Source organism: Prosopis cineraria, unplaced genomic scaffold (assembly GCF_029017545.1).
Source record: "Prosopis cineraria cultivar Desert tree isolate PC_DT_omini unplaced genomic scaffold, ASM2901754v1 PC10, whole genome shotgun sequence".
NCBI lineage: Eukaryota > Viridiplantae > Streptophyta > Magnoliopsida > Fabales > Fabaceae > Prosopis > Prosopis cineraria.
In genome coordinates, this window is record NW_026555341.1 from 33862234 (window position 1) to 33876697 (window position 14464).

At 34.1% G+C, this 14464-nt stretch overlaps 2 protein-coding genes across 11 annotated transcripts in view; both read left to right on the forward strand.

The window, feature by feature from the left end:
* LOC129322649 (mediator of RNA polymerase II transcription subunit 25-like) overlaps positions 1-8502 on the forward strand; it is a 79551-nt gene extending 71049 nt beyond the window's left edge. For 6 of the 9 annotated variants that reach the window (XM_054968967.1, XM_054968964.1, XM_054968966.1 and 3 more), the window contains 6 exons: positions 2729-2782; positions 2951-2979; positions 4867-4935; positions 5051-5135; positions 6680-6766; positions 7955-8502. In XM_054968967.1, the coding sequence (XP_054824942.1) occupies positions 2729-2782; positions 2951-2979; positions 4867-4935; positions 5051-5135; positions 6680-6766; positions 7955-8002 (372 nt within the window). In that variant the 3' untranslated portion in view covers positions 8003-8502. Of the gene's footprint in view, positions 1-2728; positions 2783-2950; positions 2980-4866; positions 4936-4957; positions 5136-6679; positions 6767-7254; positions 7716-7954 lie in introns of those variants that run through there. The other 3 variants (XR_008596268.1, XR_008596267.1, XR_008596269.1) reach the window with 3 other exon arrangements.
* Positions 8503-10759: 2257 nt separating this feature from the next.
* LOC129321588 (ATP-dependent Clp protease adapter protein CLPS1, chloroplastic-like) lies at positions 10760-13642 on the forward strand. 2 transcript variants are annotated; one of them, XM_054967420.1, is made up of 3 exons: positions 10760-10883; positions 12094-12241; positions 13046-13642. In XM_054967420.1, the coding sequence occupies exons 1-3, from the start codon at positions 10820-10822 to the stop codon at positions 13305-13307; spliced, it is 474 nt and encodes a 157-aa protein (XP_054823395.1). In that variant the 5' UTR covers positions 10760-10819; the 3' UTR covers positions 13308-13642. The 2 variants fall into 2 exon arrangements, with proteins under 2 accessions (XP_054823395.1, XP_054823396.1); XM_054967421.1 differs by having other exon boundaries at positions 10772-10883; positions 12118-12241.
* The last annotated feature ends 822 nt before the right edge of the window (positions 13643-14464 follow it).

The window sequence follows — 14464 nt, forward strand, 5'->3', positions numbered from 1 at the left end:
ATTATTTCACAAATGAATGGCTTTGAAACACTCCTCCTTATACTTGATTTTTTCCTGTACACTGTCATTCCACTACCAAGACTCCTTATTTCTCAGATCAAAACCTCTTGATTCTTCCAAAACTTCTTTTGCAACCTTCCTTACTTTCACAGCCAAGTCTTCCTACAAGGTATTAGCATTTCCTCAAGACTCCCAAATTCCTTTGGCCAAGAGATTTCTCTTGAAAATTTCTCCCTTTTCACTTTTTAATTGCTACCATTTAATCCTTAGAGTTATTACTTGTCAATGCTTTTGGTTTCTACTCATAATACATACATCAAGGACAAGGACCCTGTTTTGTGTCGTAACAACATCCCTAAAAATCACCTCACAATTTTTACAGAGTCTTCTATCTGCGTTCCTCACCAAAAAGAAATCAATCTGTAATCTTGAAGCTCTGCTTTTACAAGTGATGAGATGCTCATTCTTCTTCTTGAAACAGGTATTAGCAATCTTGAAACCATACCTCAAAGAGAAATCAAGGATGTGTTGTCCTTCGTTATTTAGTTCCCTAAAACCCAAACCATCATGCACCCTCGTATAATGACCTGCCTCTCTCCTGACATATTCATTAAAGTCTCCTCCAATAAAGATCTTTTCATTATGTGGTATACTTTCGATCAACCTCTCTAAGTCTTTCCAAAATAGTTCTTTAAGACTAGCTTCTGTCCCAACTTGAGGTGCATAAGCACTAATAATATTGATAGTCTCTCGTCCGATGATCATTTTTAAGGAAATAATTCTGTCTCCAATTCTATTAACTTCTACTACGTTCTTCCACTCCTTATCGATAATGATACTCACCCCATTGCGTGTGTTTACTTTTGCAGTATACCAGAGTTTGAAACCTTAGATATCCTTAGCTTGTTCACTAGCCCATTTAGTCTCTGCAGACACAAGATATTAACTTTTCTTTGAATCATAACTCCAACCACTTCCATAGATTTACCAGTCAAGGTTCCAACATTCCAAGTACTAAGTCTGATTTTGCTCACATGGACTAACTTCTTTAGCTGCACTCATCCAAAATAACGCGGTAGCCCTTGCTCATTTAACACTACATTCGGGCGTCAATGCAGCGGCCTTAATTTACTTATCACTGCACTTGCACGTTACTTACGAGCAACAACCTAGCATTAGCACAAAAACATCTATTGTCTATATCCATGTGTAATTCAACAAAGTTTTACGTTGGCTGTTGAGGGTTTGACACAACCCTCCTCTTTTGTTCGGGTTTGAGATTGGCTATAAAACAGGCGTAGTTAAACTAATCAAAGATCAATTATTAAAAAGAAATTTATATTGGAGAGAAAAACTAAAATGTTTTTTGTTCTTTCAAGCTATGATCATCAGGCTTTTTTTGTAGGCCAATTTAAACTGAAATTTAAAATATTTTGATCAAGAAAAAATATAGATAAATACTATGAAGTACAAATATGAAATATATTTTCCATTATCAATAAAAAAGTCATGAAAATTGACAAAAAAATCACCTAAGATGAGATAAAAATAGAAAAAAGAAGTTGTGGGCAAAACAAGGACTGGAGGAGCGTGCTATGGTAAGAAGTGAATCACACATCATGTGGGGATGAAAGATGGAAGGGATAGGGTACTCTATAAAAGGAAGCAATGGGAGGCAATCAGGCAAGGAGTGGTGTGCAGTGGAAGCTCTTGTGAGCTTCAATTGGCCAAACGTTTTTGTACGAGACCCAACTTAGTCTTTTTGTCTTTTAATAACTTAGTCTTTTTGTCTTTTAATGTAAGCATTCTTTAAAAAAAAATTGGCTCAGTTCTAATTGGTCATGCTAGTTTTTGATCAGGTTATCTAGTCTTTGACTTGCTTGTTTGAAGTATACTAAACTAGACTCAAAGATGGTTCTCGATTTGATTAGTTGAATTGGTCAGTTTCGTTTGTTTTTGGAAACCTTGGTTTATTCTATTGTGGTTCATTATATCTAATATGCCCTTACAATTCTGCTTTAATCTCATTGAAATTATCTCTTTATTTTCTAAAATTCTATAAATCAATTCTATGTTGTCCAGTGGCTGTAACCATAAATAATAGTAAATCATGAAATGATAAGTAGGAAGTGCTCCAAAGCATAAGTCATGAAAATTTCTAATAAGACCCAAACCAATATCTCCACAGAAACAGCAACAAAGACAATAATAACAATAAATGAGGGGAAAATGCTGAGGTTTTGATATTAATAAATTGAGAGAAACTGAATTAGAGTTACAAGTCTTCCTCTGATTCTAGCCAAAACCTTATCTCTCCTGAATGATCACAAAAGTAACAACATTACAAGCTCAAACCTCACAAGAGGGTTCACTCCTTCTGGCATTCGAGAGGCCAGTCTATCCTCTCCATTCTCTTACAAGATACCCCCTCAATACAAGCAAAAAGATAAAATATACCCACAGCATGGACAGCATGGCTTGCCCCCTAGCCCATACCTCCCAAAAGATCTTAATTATGGCCAAAGATCACACGCTACTGTTCCTTACGTCTAGAGACCGAAGGATAAACCTCTGGACTAGTTACCATTATTCTACTAGAGTCATTCTTCCCCTTTGACTTCCTTTGATATGTCTTAGTAAAATAATGATGGGCTCTATCAATTTCCCATTGTTATTCTTGCATGCTTTTGCATAAGTTTTATATTCTTAATTGTTGCAATTCATGCAGGGGAGTTTATCTGGGCAAAGACAAGGACAGCCCGTATTTATCACCACACTAGTGGTATGATCGCAAAACTTGATAATTATCTATCTGACTTCTCTATTCATTTTATCTTAGATCTCCTTACTTGACCATTGCAATAATCTTATTCATTTTCAGTTTCATTCCTTGGTAATTCCTGTAATTTTGTGGCATGAATTAATTTTATGAATACTTTCTTCATGGCAGGGTTATCGGAGTTTTTCAGCTTCTGAATTGTAAGTTCAGGAAGTTTTATTCTTGAAAAAATATCAATTAAGGACTGTTGAAAGAAATTTATATAAATGAAGGATTACTTCTTGTCAAAAATTGAATGGATACTTGTTGATTTAAGTTAGTCTTCTATCAATAAGTATCAATTTAGATTTTTACAACTTATTTTAAATTAATAACAATCCATTAGGGATTTTTTCCATTCAGATTTTGATAACAACTAGTCCTTGATTGATATAAAATTTCTCCAGCAGTCCTTTATCACTATTTGCCCTTTATTTATTCTTTCTTCATGAAGTCTAAGGATCATTTTCAGTGGTTAGACTTTCTAAAACTGTTAATCCAATATTCTTTTCTTTATGGGTCGTTAAGTTGATTCTGCATTAAAGAAATTACTGACTCCTGCTGCCTTGATGGCTTACTTGGTTTTTCAAAAAGTTTGAGTTACTAGATGATGATTTCCCTAGAACCATGCTTTTGGTAGTGGGTAACCATTAATTTTTTTTTTTTTTTGGCCAACAACAGGGTAACCATTATTAACAAGCATCTTGAGAAGCTAACTTTTGAGTTTTTATTCTACTGATCCACGAAAATCAATAAATTCCTAGAGTTTTTGATTTTGGGACTTGGAATAGAAAAGGTCAAACTTCTAACCTCCTCACTTGAGTTTTTTTATCCTTAACAAGTATAAGGAGTAGGCTCTATGAACAATAGGGATTATCTCTTTTGAAGTCTCAAGGGAAAATGGAAGATCTCTTCTAACTAAATTTTAACATATACAAGGAAAGAGATTTGAACTCCTAACCGCTTGCTCAAGTGACAAGAGCCCCTACTACTCAATGTAGATTTTAGAGAAGAAAATATTTTCACTTATCATTCATGTGAGATGTGATAGCATATACATACATATGTATAATTATATACAACTGGAGAGAAGACAATAGAGCTCGAAAACGGGGTGAGAGGAGAAATGAGTAAGAGTTATGAAAGGACACCACATCTTAATAGGCTCAAGTTTATGTATCCTTTCTTTTTATTTTATATTAGTTATTGGGTCCAACTTTATTTGATGTGGGATTTACCATATCCGCTTAAGTTCACTCATATTTGGATAACCTAACAACCTCCTCTTCAAATGTGAGTCCACAAGCTCCTCATATCAACCATGTCCCAAACACCAAGTACTTGTTCTTCCAATTAGGACCAGTCTAGATTTCGAGTTTCAAACAGTGTGGTGCATACAAGTCCCTATTATAGCTAGTCAATCCCATTTTAGAATTCAAATGTGTGTGAAATAACAGGCTTACAAGTCTTGAGTGAAACGAGGCTCCGATACCATGTAGATTTTAGAAGAGAAAATATTTTCTCTTATCATTCATGTGAGATACCGTAGTGTGTGTGTGTATAAGTGGAGAGAAGACAATAGAGTAAAGACTAATAATGTACAATAATTACTCAATAGTCCCACACACACACACACACATTAATTTTAGTTGGTATCCCACTTTAGTTATAATTCTAGTGATTTATGAAATCCATTTCAGGGTTGCCTATACAAGTTATATATTCTTGATCTAAAGAACATGTTTTTTTAACAAAGCAAAGTGTGCATGAGTATTCTGTATTATGTGCAAATGGAAGTGATTGTAACTATTTGGGTCGACATTTCTCCCATTTCTTCATAGTAAATTACCTTAAGACATACGAAATATTTAACTTTTTCATGACACATCATTTGCTCCAAATTTATATCAATATGGCTGAAGCAGTATGGGATTTTCCTAAGTGTCTTCCTGGCCTAAATCATCAACAGTTGCTTTAAATTGTCACCTATATTGACCTAAATTGGCATTAATTATGAAAAGTTAATGACTGCTTTTTATGGGTCCCAGGCTTGCATCAGACTGGCGACACACAATGCGAATAGATCGTCTTATATCTCAAGACCACATGAATAACCAGTAATTTCTTTTTTGTGCTCAGCTTGGGTCTTGCTCATTCATGTTAGAGTGTGTGGCTGTATGTGTTCAGACATTACTCTGTAGATATTCTAACATGACAATGTTTTGACAAAAGGCAATACGTTGGGAAGGCAGATTTCCTAGTTTTTCGGGCTTTGAACCCGCATGGGTTTCTTGCTCAGCTTCAGGAAAAGAAGCTGGTAATTTATCAGTGCATCTTAGTTTTTGTTTCCCTTTTCTTTAATTTCTTCTTCTAATCTGCAACAATATCATTAATTGATAAGCCTCGCACTAGAAAGAAGATAAAATGTAGCTGTTATAATGGGAGGATCTCCAATCAATTAAATTTGAAGATTAAAAAAAGAAATCACTTCACTAAAAATATAATATCTTAGATTACATGGAACTATGACTCTGTCTGCATGATGTTATCTTTGAAAGTAATTATTTATATTAATCTCAACTTTGTTCTGCATTCCTCCCCTAAAAAGAATGGCATGTCCCATATTGCAGTTTATGATGTCCCATATGCCATATATTAATTATTAGTGGGAAAAAATAACCAATTGATAAAGTGAACCTTATATGTGAGTTTATGATATGCACTGAAATTGTATGGTTCATTATCTGTGTTTAAAAGTTGCAGTTTATCAATGTCTTGAATACAATGATTTCAAATTTGTCTAGGCAATGAACTAGAAAGTTTTGTTACCAGATATAAGTTGGGATCACAAGTGTATAACCAGTTGCTCAAAATTTGTAAATCACACTTTGTATAATTATCTGTGTTAGTTCAAACTCCATTTTTGAGATGCTGAATGAGGATGGATAATTTACTTGTTTCATTGAAGGATTGCAACTGTTGTAAGTTTTGTGCCTGCTGCCTGCATATGCTACGAGCTTGTTTTGTGGGTATTCTTTGTTTGTTTGCATGTAAAGGGATAGTTATTGTAAACTTGAATTAGGAGAACGCGGGCAGGGCATACTTATGAGACTCATAGAACACAAACGGGCAGCATTTCCTGTGTTTTTCTTTTTAGAGTAAGTAGAAGAAGAATTGACTAGAAAAAGAAGAGAAGTGCAGAAGGGGGCATAAAATAAAGGGTTAAAGAGAATTTTTTTCCTTCAACTATTCACTTAGGCCTAAATTTTCGTGTGGTGCAATTTCTTGTTCAACTTTTAAAAATGGTGCATTGGGCACCTTGGTGTTAAAAAAAATAACTTTGACTGTTAGGTGGTCTAAAATATTCAAGAAAAGGATCTCAAAACTTATAAAAAAAAACCCATAAAATTACAAATATGTATTCTATAAGAAAATTGATATCGACTAAGTGTTCTTTGAGGTCCCTTTTTATATATGCACAATTTTCAAAAGTGGAGGAGGGACATTGCACCACTTGAAAGTTTAGAATACCAAATGTTTCTGAGCGAATAGTGAAAAGCAAAAATGCTCGTTAACCCTAAAATAAAATCTCCCTCCTAGATCAATTAAAAAATAAAAAACTGAGCAAAGGAAAGGAAAGGAAAAGAGAGAGCGCTCAACGGGGCTCTCCTCTGCTATAATTTAAATTCTCCACTACAACTCAACTCCACAAAAATAAGAGGTGGCTGTAATCATCTACTTAATATGAACTTATTTGTGGTTGAAATTATAATCTGTCTGGATGGACCGTTTATATTTCTTGGTTTTGGTATGCTTATCCTGGTGCTGAATTTCTTTTGTTTTTTTTCCCCATCATTTCAGTGTGCCGTTATCCAATTACCCTCACAGACGTTGCTACTATCTGTCTCTAGCAATGCCTGCTGCTTGATTGGGATGCTTTTTCCTGTGGTGAGAAACTCTAAACTCAAGCCTCTTGAACATTAAATTTTCTTCTCTTTCATGGGAATAGGGATGAATGAAATCCACACTTTTTTCCGTAATCAATTAGCTCACACATCAAAAGAATTTCTGAGTTTCTTTGAAGTATGCCGATTTTAAGGTACATGCAACATTGTGTTCATTATTATACTGTCGTGAGAGTTCGAGTGAGTACTTTTCAATTAGTTGTTGATGCTTCCATTTAATGCTATTTACACTGTAGTAAGCATAGAAGTTGAGCTACTCTTCTCTTGCCCTGGAGATGAGTTAACTATAAAGCTTGGACACACCTATTTTCAAACTTGTTATGTGACCAACTTGGTTGTGATGAAAGCACAATCATGACACTATCAACAGGCAACTGACCTTTGGTTTGATTATATATGCAGAACGGTCATTATCTATTTTTTATTGTTGTAAAAATGTTGTATCATGTAAAATATTCTTTATTTATGCAGTACATTACTATACTTGCACCTTATATTTTGAAAGAACATTGTTGAATCCCCATTCACGAAGGGCAGGATACCTGGCATGCGTGCTTGTGCAACCTAAACTTCGACCTTCCTCTATAGTCAAAAACCAACCTAAATCTCTGCACCAAGGCCCTGTTTCATATGAGGACTGGTGAGGTGGGACTAAGACTGAGATTGGCTAGTACCAACTTTTTATGTTTGGTACAAGGTAATGAGAAATTGAATCCCAATCCCATCTATGTGGGATTACCCAATACCACCATCCCACCAGTATTGGAAAATTAGTCCTGAGATTGAATATTTTCAGACCAAGGCCCTCTACCCCATCTGTTTTCGTCGTGTTGCCATCGCTTGCTGGAGGATCAGCGCCCCTGGCTCCCTAACATCTTCTCTCCCTTCCATTTCCTTGCTCATCGTCGGCGTCCTTTGGAAGATCAGATTTGGTGAGCTCCTCATCATTGGCATGCCTTGAACTTTAGATTTAGTGAGCCAGAGAGAAATCCCGCTCCCTCCTTGGCCCAGATCTGGTGAGCTTGACGTCAGTGGAGGTAGTGGCTAAGGAGGACGAAAGTGGCTCAAATTTGGAAGCTAGATTTGGTTATGCAAGTTCAATAGTAATTGAATATAGTGGTGTCTTCTTGTTTACACTTCCACTATTTCTCTGAAAATTGCTATGCAACAGGACACGGTGGTAATTAACCCACGATTGTCCAGCCAGCAGCAGCAATAAATGCAACAGCAGCAGCATCAGCAGATGCAATCGCAGCAGCAGCCTCCTCAACTTGAGCAACTGCAACATCAGCAGCAGATTCCTCAGCAACAGCAAATGGTTGGTGCAGGGATGAGTCAAGCAGCGTAAGTTCAAGGTCCGGGACGGTCACAACTGGTATCTCAGGGACAGGTATCATCGCAAGGTGCACCCAACATGGGTGGAGGGGGATTCATGAGTTAGCTCCGTTCTGCATATTGTTCCTCCACAATCTATGCTAAGATTATATGAGAGTCATGATGTATGAGTCTGAACCTCAGAATGCTGTTGAAAAAATTGATCACGTGGCAGTTTTAGAGATAGGTTGAGTTTCAAATTGCAGATAGTTTAGCCTTGTGATTATTTATTTTGCCAATGAACCGTAAAGAACCATGCAGGAGGCTTTATATTGTTATAAGAATTAATGTTAACAACGCAATGCAAGTTTGCTAGCTAGATACTGTGGCATAGGTTGCCCTTTCCCCCGTTTATATGGGCATATATTTGGGTGATGGTTTTTTTTTTTTTTTCCGGGTCAAAGTGTGATGACTGTTTTAAAAATGAATTGGTAAAGAACTGATTCAAGGTTCATTCAGTGGAACCAAATAAACGTTTTTGTAATATATATATATATATATATATATATATCACTGTTAAATTTCATAATTAATATTTAAAATTAAATAATTAAATTGATTCTTATTTATAATTACATATTGAATTCAACAGTCAATTAAAAATTTGTCATCATAGTAATTATCAAGTAAATCTATAATTATTGGTAATTATGTGTAATAATACTTATAAGATATTCAAAATTAGAAGTAAACAATTATCCAACAAGTTAATTGCATTAATTGTACCGATAATAAATAATTAAAAAAGGTTTAATTTGTTGAGATGGTTTGGTTTTGGTATTTTCCTCCAATCCCTACCTCTCCTCTTAACCAATTTGCAATACAGCTACTCCTATTAGTATTTTAAAACTCAAATCAAATCGATTAGTCTAACCATCGATTACTCTACAAAATAGTTTGGTTCAATCATTTGAATCACTTGAGCATTCACATTTAAGAGAATTCATTGTAACTTGAAAATTAGAGTGGATCAACCCAGTCTAGAGACTTAAAGGGGGAAAAAAGAAAAATTTACGCTTAATTACTCAAATTCATGATTTCTTTTCTCTAATCTCTAATTCTCTACTTTAATTTTTGATCTCTCCTCTACAGCCTAGGCTGAATCTTTGATCTTTCCTCCAGCCTTTGCCTCTAGCTCTAGTGATCTAGCCTTTGGCATTGAGATTGAAATTTCGTGAGTCATGATATGATGGCATGCCTCCAACTCTATTATTTTGCTTTGAAATCACAAACTTGTGCTGACATGCCTCTATTTTCAACTCCAGTGATCTAAGCATCTAGCCTTTGGTATTGAGATTTCAAGCACAGTCGATAAATTAATGTTTATTTATATATTTGTGTTTATAAATATTATTCTTTATTTATTTTTTATGTCACTGGTTCAACCATTGATCTAACCAATTCAACTATGAGGATTATGACTTGTTGCTCTTTTAGGTTTGACGTCTAGTTCGGATTTCGAAACATTGAATAGAAAGGGGTCAAATTCATAATTTTTTAGTATCAAATTATTGAATAGAATAAGGTTAAAGGGATAAAGTTACCCTAATAAGTAATTGATATCTATAATTTTCCATAAGCACAATGTTCCCAAAATCTTAAAAATAGTACAATCTCATCTTATAGCAATGTTTGACTAATACCGATTATTAATTAACTAATTTTCATTAGGGTTAAAAGGAAATTTTGCTTTGAAATTTTTTTAAAGGAACTAATGATATTTTAAACTTTTAATTGACATAATGTTATTGAGTTGTCAATGTTTAAACCAGAAGAATACAAAAACTTGTTAACCATTGTTGGTAAATGGAAGGTGTGCGTTGCTTTTATTCCAGATTTTGACTTAGTGATGTTCAATTATAATCTAACCCAAAGTCTTTTGATTTTATGGCTATTATCAGTTGTCAAATCATTCTTCTAAATTGAATATTGATAATCTTTATTTTTTTTGCCAAAAATATTAATATTAATAATCTAAAAATACTATGGCAATTGAAAGTTTATGATATTAATTACTCAAAATTTCTCACACAAAATTTCCCTTAATCCTCAAAATTATTCAACTAATGGTGAAATGTTGGTCAAACATAATGATATTACACTATTTTTGAAACTTAGGGAAAAAAAATTACACCAATCCAAAGTTAACAAGATATTAAAGGCATGTTTAAAATTATTTTTATTTTAATATTTTAAGAACTTATGTTCTATAAAATATGTTTTGAAACAAAAAAAAATAATAAAAATTGATATTTTTTTGCATTCTTCTTTATTCTTTAGAATAATAATTTTAAAATACTTAAAAGATGTTTCTGTTTTTTCATTTTCCATAATAATATTTTATTTTTATTTTTTAAAATATTTTTAAACAAATATTATCAAACAAATTTTTTATTTTTTTATTATAAGGAACAGAAAACTGTCCCAACAGACCCCAAAGCTTTTGGAAACAAATCTGACATTTTTTTGGGCCGACGAACAAATCTGATATTCAACCCACAGAAAATGAGAAAAATGATCAAGGAGATATATCTCTTATGGGAGACACGTGTCATATTTTTCGGTTGTCCTTTTTCTTTTCCCCCCTCTTTTGGTCTTTCCCACCAATATCCTTCCAACTGAGGCATCGAAGAGAGAGAGAGAGTGATAAGTGGGGAGAGAGATGGAGACTGCTATGAGTGGGAGATTGGCTCTCTCTCCCAACCACGTCTTCAACCCTAAGCCTGGTACTTTCTTGATTTCGCTTCTGTCTCCCATTTTTGCCTTTCTTCTCTGAATATTTTGACTCTTTTGGCACTCTACTCTTTTACTCTTTGATTTCGAGTGTTGTCTATCACGGTTGCTGGAAATTTTCTGGTTCAAGTTTACTTCACTTTCAGAACCTGCCGTTTCGAATAATTACTCCTGCTGGTCTTATGCATCACCATGCGTTATTTTTCCGCCACTTTGGGAACGTTTTTGCTGGGAAGTTAGTTTTTGTTTTTCTATATAATTGGCTGCCAAGTACTATTTTGCTATCCATCAGGAGTAGTACTTAGGAAGCTTCGCTTCATCAATTCGAGTGGCTCTCCGTTGTTTTAGGTTAATCTATAAATCTGAAGATAGAGCAGAGCAACCTCTGCATAATCTCAGAAAATTGGATTTACAAACTTTCACTGATCTTTCCTTATTTTCCTCCCTTTTCCAGAATTAAGGTTACATAATGAATTTATACTTATACGCAGATGTCAAATTCCTTAATGAACTAGAAGTGAGTCAGAACCAACCGTTCATCTCGTACACAGAATGTAAAGAAATACACTTAAAAAAGAATGTTTTCGTGCGGTGTAGATGATATTCGTGCCTCTATTGTGTAAAAAAATGTGATCGGAAAGAATCGACGCATTGATTAACATAATAATGACTATAAACATTACATATCTCGTTGTTTTTGAACCAGAAATGTATTCTGCTTCTCTCACCATACCAGACAGGCCACTAAAGCTACTCCATCAAGAATGGTAAAAACTGGTTTAGCTCCCGCTCTGGGAATATGAGATAGAGTATTTGGGCATTTCAAGCGGCTGTCAAATGAATGGATTATTTATCTGGGAATAAATGTTAAGAAATCACTTCAGCGTTAGGACTTGGGCAGATGCAGATTTTCTTTTTGGAGATTTCTGTTTCTGCCTACAAATTCTTCTACTAAAGAATCAGTAGGAGAATTGGTGGCTGGAAATGTGAAGCGTGATTCTGGCGGCAATTGACTAACAACAATCGGACAAAAGTATCAGAAGACTAACAGATATCTCATTTTTTCACAAATGAGATAAATCAAGAGTCATGCTTAGTTGCTTATATTTGTGTTATCTGTTGACCCTTATCACTTTTGGTGAACATAAAACGTTGAATTCTTGTGTTTGATTGAGTGCTTCAAGAACACTTACTGCAGTACAGGGGACAAATATTCTTTTTGCAAAGGACCATGCTCCAATGTTTGCATTCCCATGGCTGTATTAGCAACAGGACCAGGCAAAGGAGGGCTGCTGGAGAAGCCGGTTATTGAAAAGGGAACTCCTGGCCGTGAATCTGAATTTGATTTGAGGTATAGAGAAATTTTGATGTGGAAAGTATCGAATAAAAATTTATGATGGGGCTGACTTAATTTTACAACTTCACTCTATTAACTATAAGTATTAGGGGATTGTGTATATAATGGCTAAACATTGAAACCATTTGATAAGAGGAAGAAATATAGGAAGCACGATGGTTTAACAACAGGAATTTGTTAGGAGTTCTTCCGATGTTGCAGTTTTAATGGTAACAATAATTCAAGGTGTGCGATAATTTGCTATAAAAGCCATTCTATGCTGGTAAAACTGTCTTGTGGAAGATTGGAGATTGCATTTGATTAGATGATGCCAAATATGTATTATTTGTCTTTTGTTTTACTTGTTTCTTTAGCCCCTTTAATTTTAAACACTTTGGATTTTTGTTCGGAAAACTTGAATAGCTGTTTATGCCTAACCTTCCTAATGGAAAAAAACTAGAGGGATCCATTATTGTGGATTATGCAGATGGTTCTGTATTTATTTATTAGTTGTTTTTTTTATATGATTTTCATTTTTAAATTTGAAAATTAGGATTCTCTTGTCAATGCTTTTATTTTGGGTTGTTTGGTCATATATTTTACTTTGGTTTCTTACATTTATATTAGACTTTATATTACATTTTACTTTGGTCATATATTAGACTTCTGCAGCCTATATAATTATATTATGCTGTTGTTATACTTTTAGCCTGTCTTATGGACTAGACATATTTATCTATCTATTATTACTTCATTTCTAAAGAAAAGAGAATTATTAGTGAAAGAAAATATTTGATTCTGGTTTTCTAAGACATGCAGGAAATCACGGAAATCTGCACCACCATATCGTGTAATATTGCACAACGACGACTTCAATAAAAGGGAATACGTTGTACAAGTATTAATGAAGGTCATTCCTGGGATGACCCTTGATAATGCATATGATATCATGCTAGATGCTCACTACAATGGATTGTCAGTGGTGATTATCTGTGCTCGAGCTGATGCTGAAGAACACTGCATGCAACTTAGAGGCAATGGCCTGCTCAGTTCAATCGAACCTGCAAGTGGTGGGTGCTAATCATTAGCCTCAATTTAAATCTACTAATGTTCATTGTTGGTGAAAGCAAAATTTCGAAATTTTAGTCTTTGTACATGAATTTGTCCTCATGAACGCTGCAAAGAAAGAAAAAAGAAAAAGAAAACAATAAAAGGATTAAAAATGGCCGTCCTATGAATAATATATGCTATAGCTATGACTTTGTGTAAAGAATTTCACTACTTTGGTATCAAAACTCTGGTCACTTAAGTGTTGTTAACATAGGCGACCATTAAAAGTCTCTGGTTTGTCTTAGTTTCTGTGAATATGACTTGTTCCAGTTCAGTTTTACGGATATGGAGTTGTTGTGCTGATAACTGAAACCTTGTTCCTGTTTTCTAATGTACTTACGTATAGCAACTAATATAGCTGTGCATGCTTGTGTTGTGAACTTGATATTCTTTACTTTTGTTTTTTTTAACTACATATGTTTCTTTTATTTGCTTTGTTTATGTTGAATAGCATTCCAGTAACATAGATACATGGAACTTCTAAATTGGTTTAGATATATGCTCACTACATTTTGAAGCTTCTAAATTGGTCTGAATTTTACAAAATGTAATTGGTTGATGGAGTCATTTCTCAGTATGAAATTATAATTATAAACGAATAAATTTTAACTGGCTATGTTGTCAAAAAAGAAAGAAAGAAAAGAAAGAACTAACTAGCTAGATATTACCATAATTAAAAACCAGGTGAGATCACGCTTTTATCCTTCTAAATTGGTTCTTTTATTCCTCTGTCGAGGTTCTGGAAATGTATGCGTAGTATTGGATCTTTTCGTGCTGGACTTTCTGTGCATTGTTTAATGTTTTTATATTTGCAGTACAATTAATGAATAATCTAGTTTTCTAGGATCTATTGTTTGCTATAATTTAGTTGTGAGGGTTTTCGCTAAAATAATGTTTTTTAATGTCTATCTGATTGAACCAATTTAAAGAGAATGGGGGACCGCTCTGCCAAGAATATTTTCCATATTCATACAGACTCGACTCATGATTAAGCAACTATAATCTTTTTCATTAAAACTAACGCTTATAGTAGATATTCCTTTTGTTAAGAGTTAGATATTAAAAAATATAAAGTATTTTAAATATTTTAAGAGATTGTTTTTTGGGCCAATGTGTTAAAATGATGAA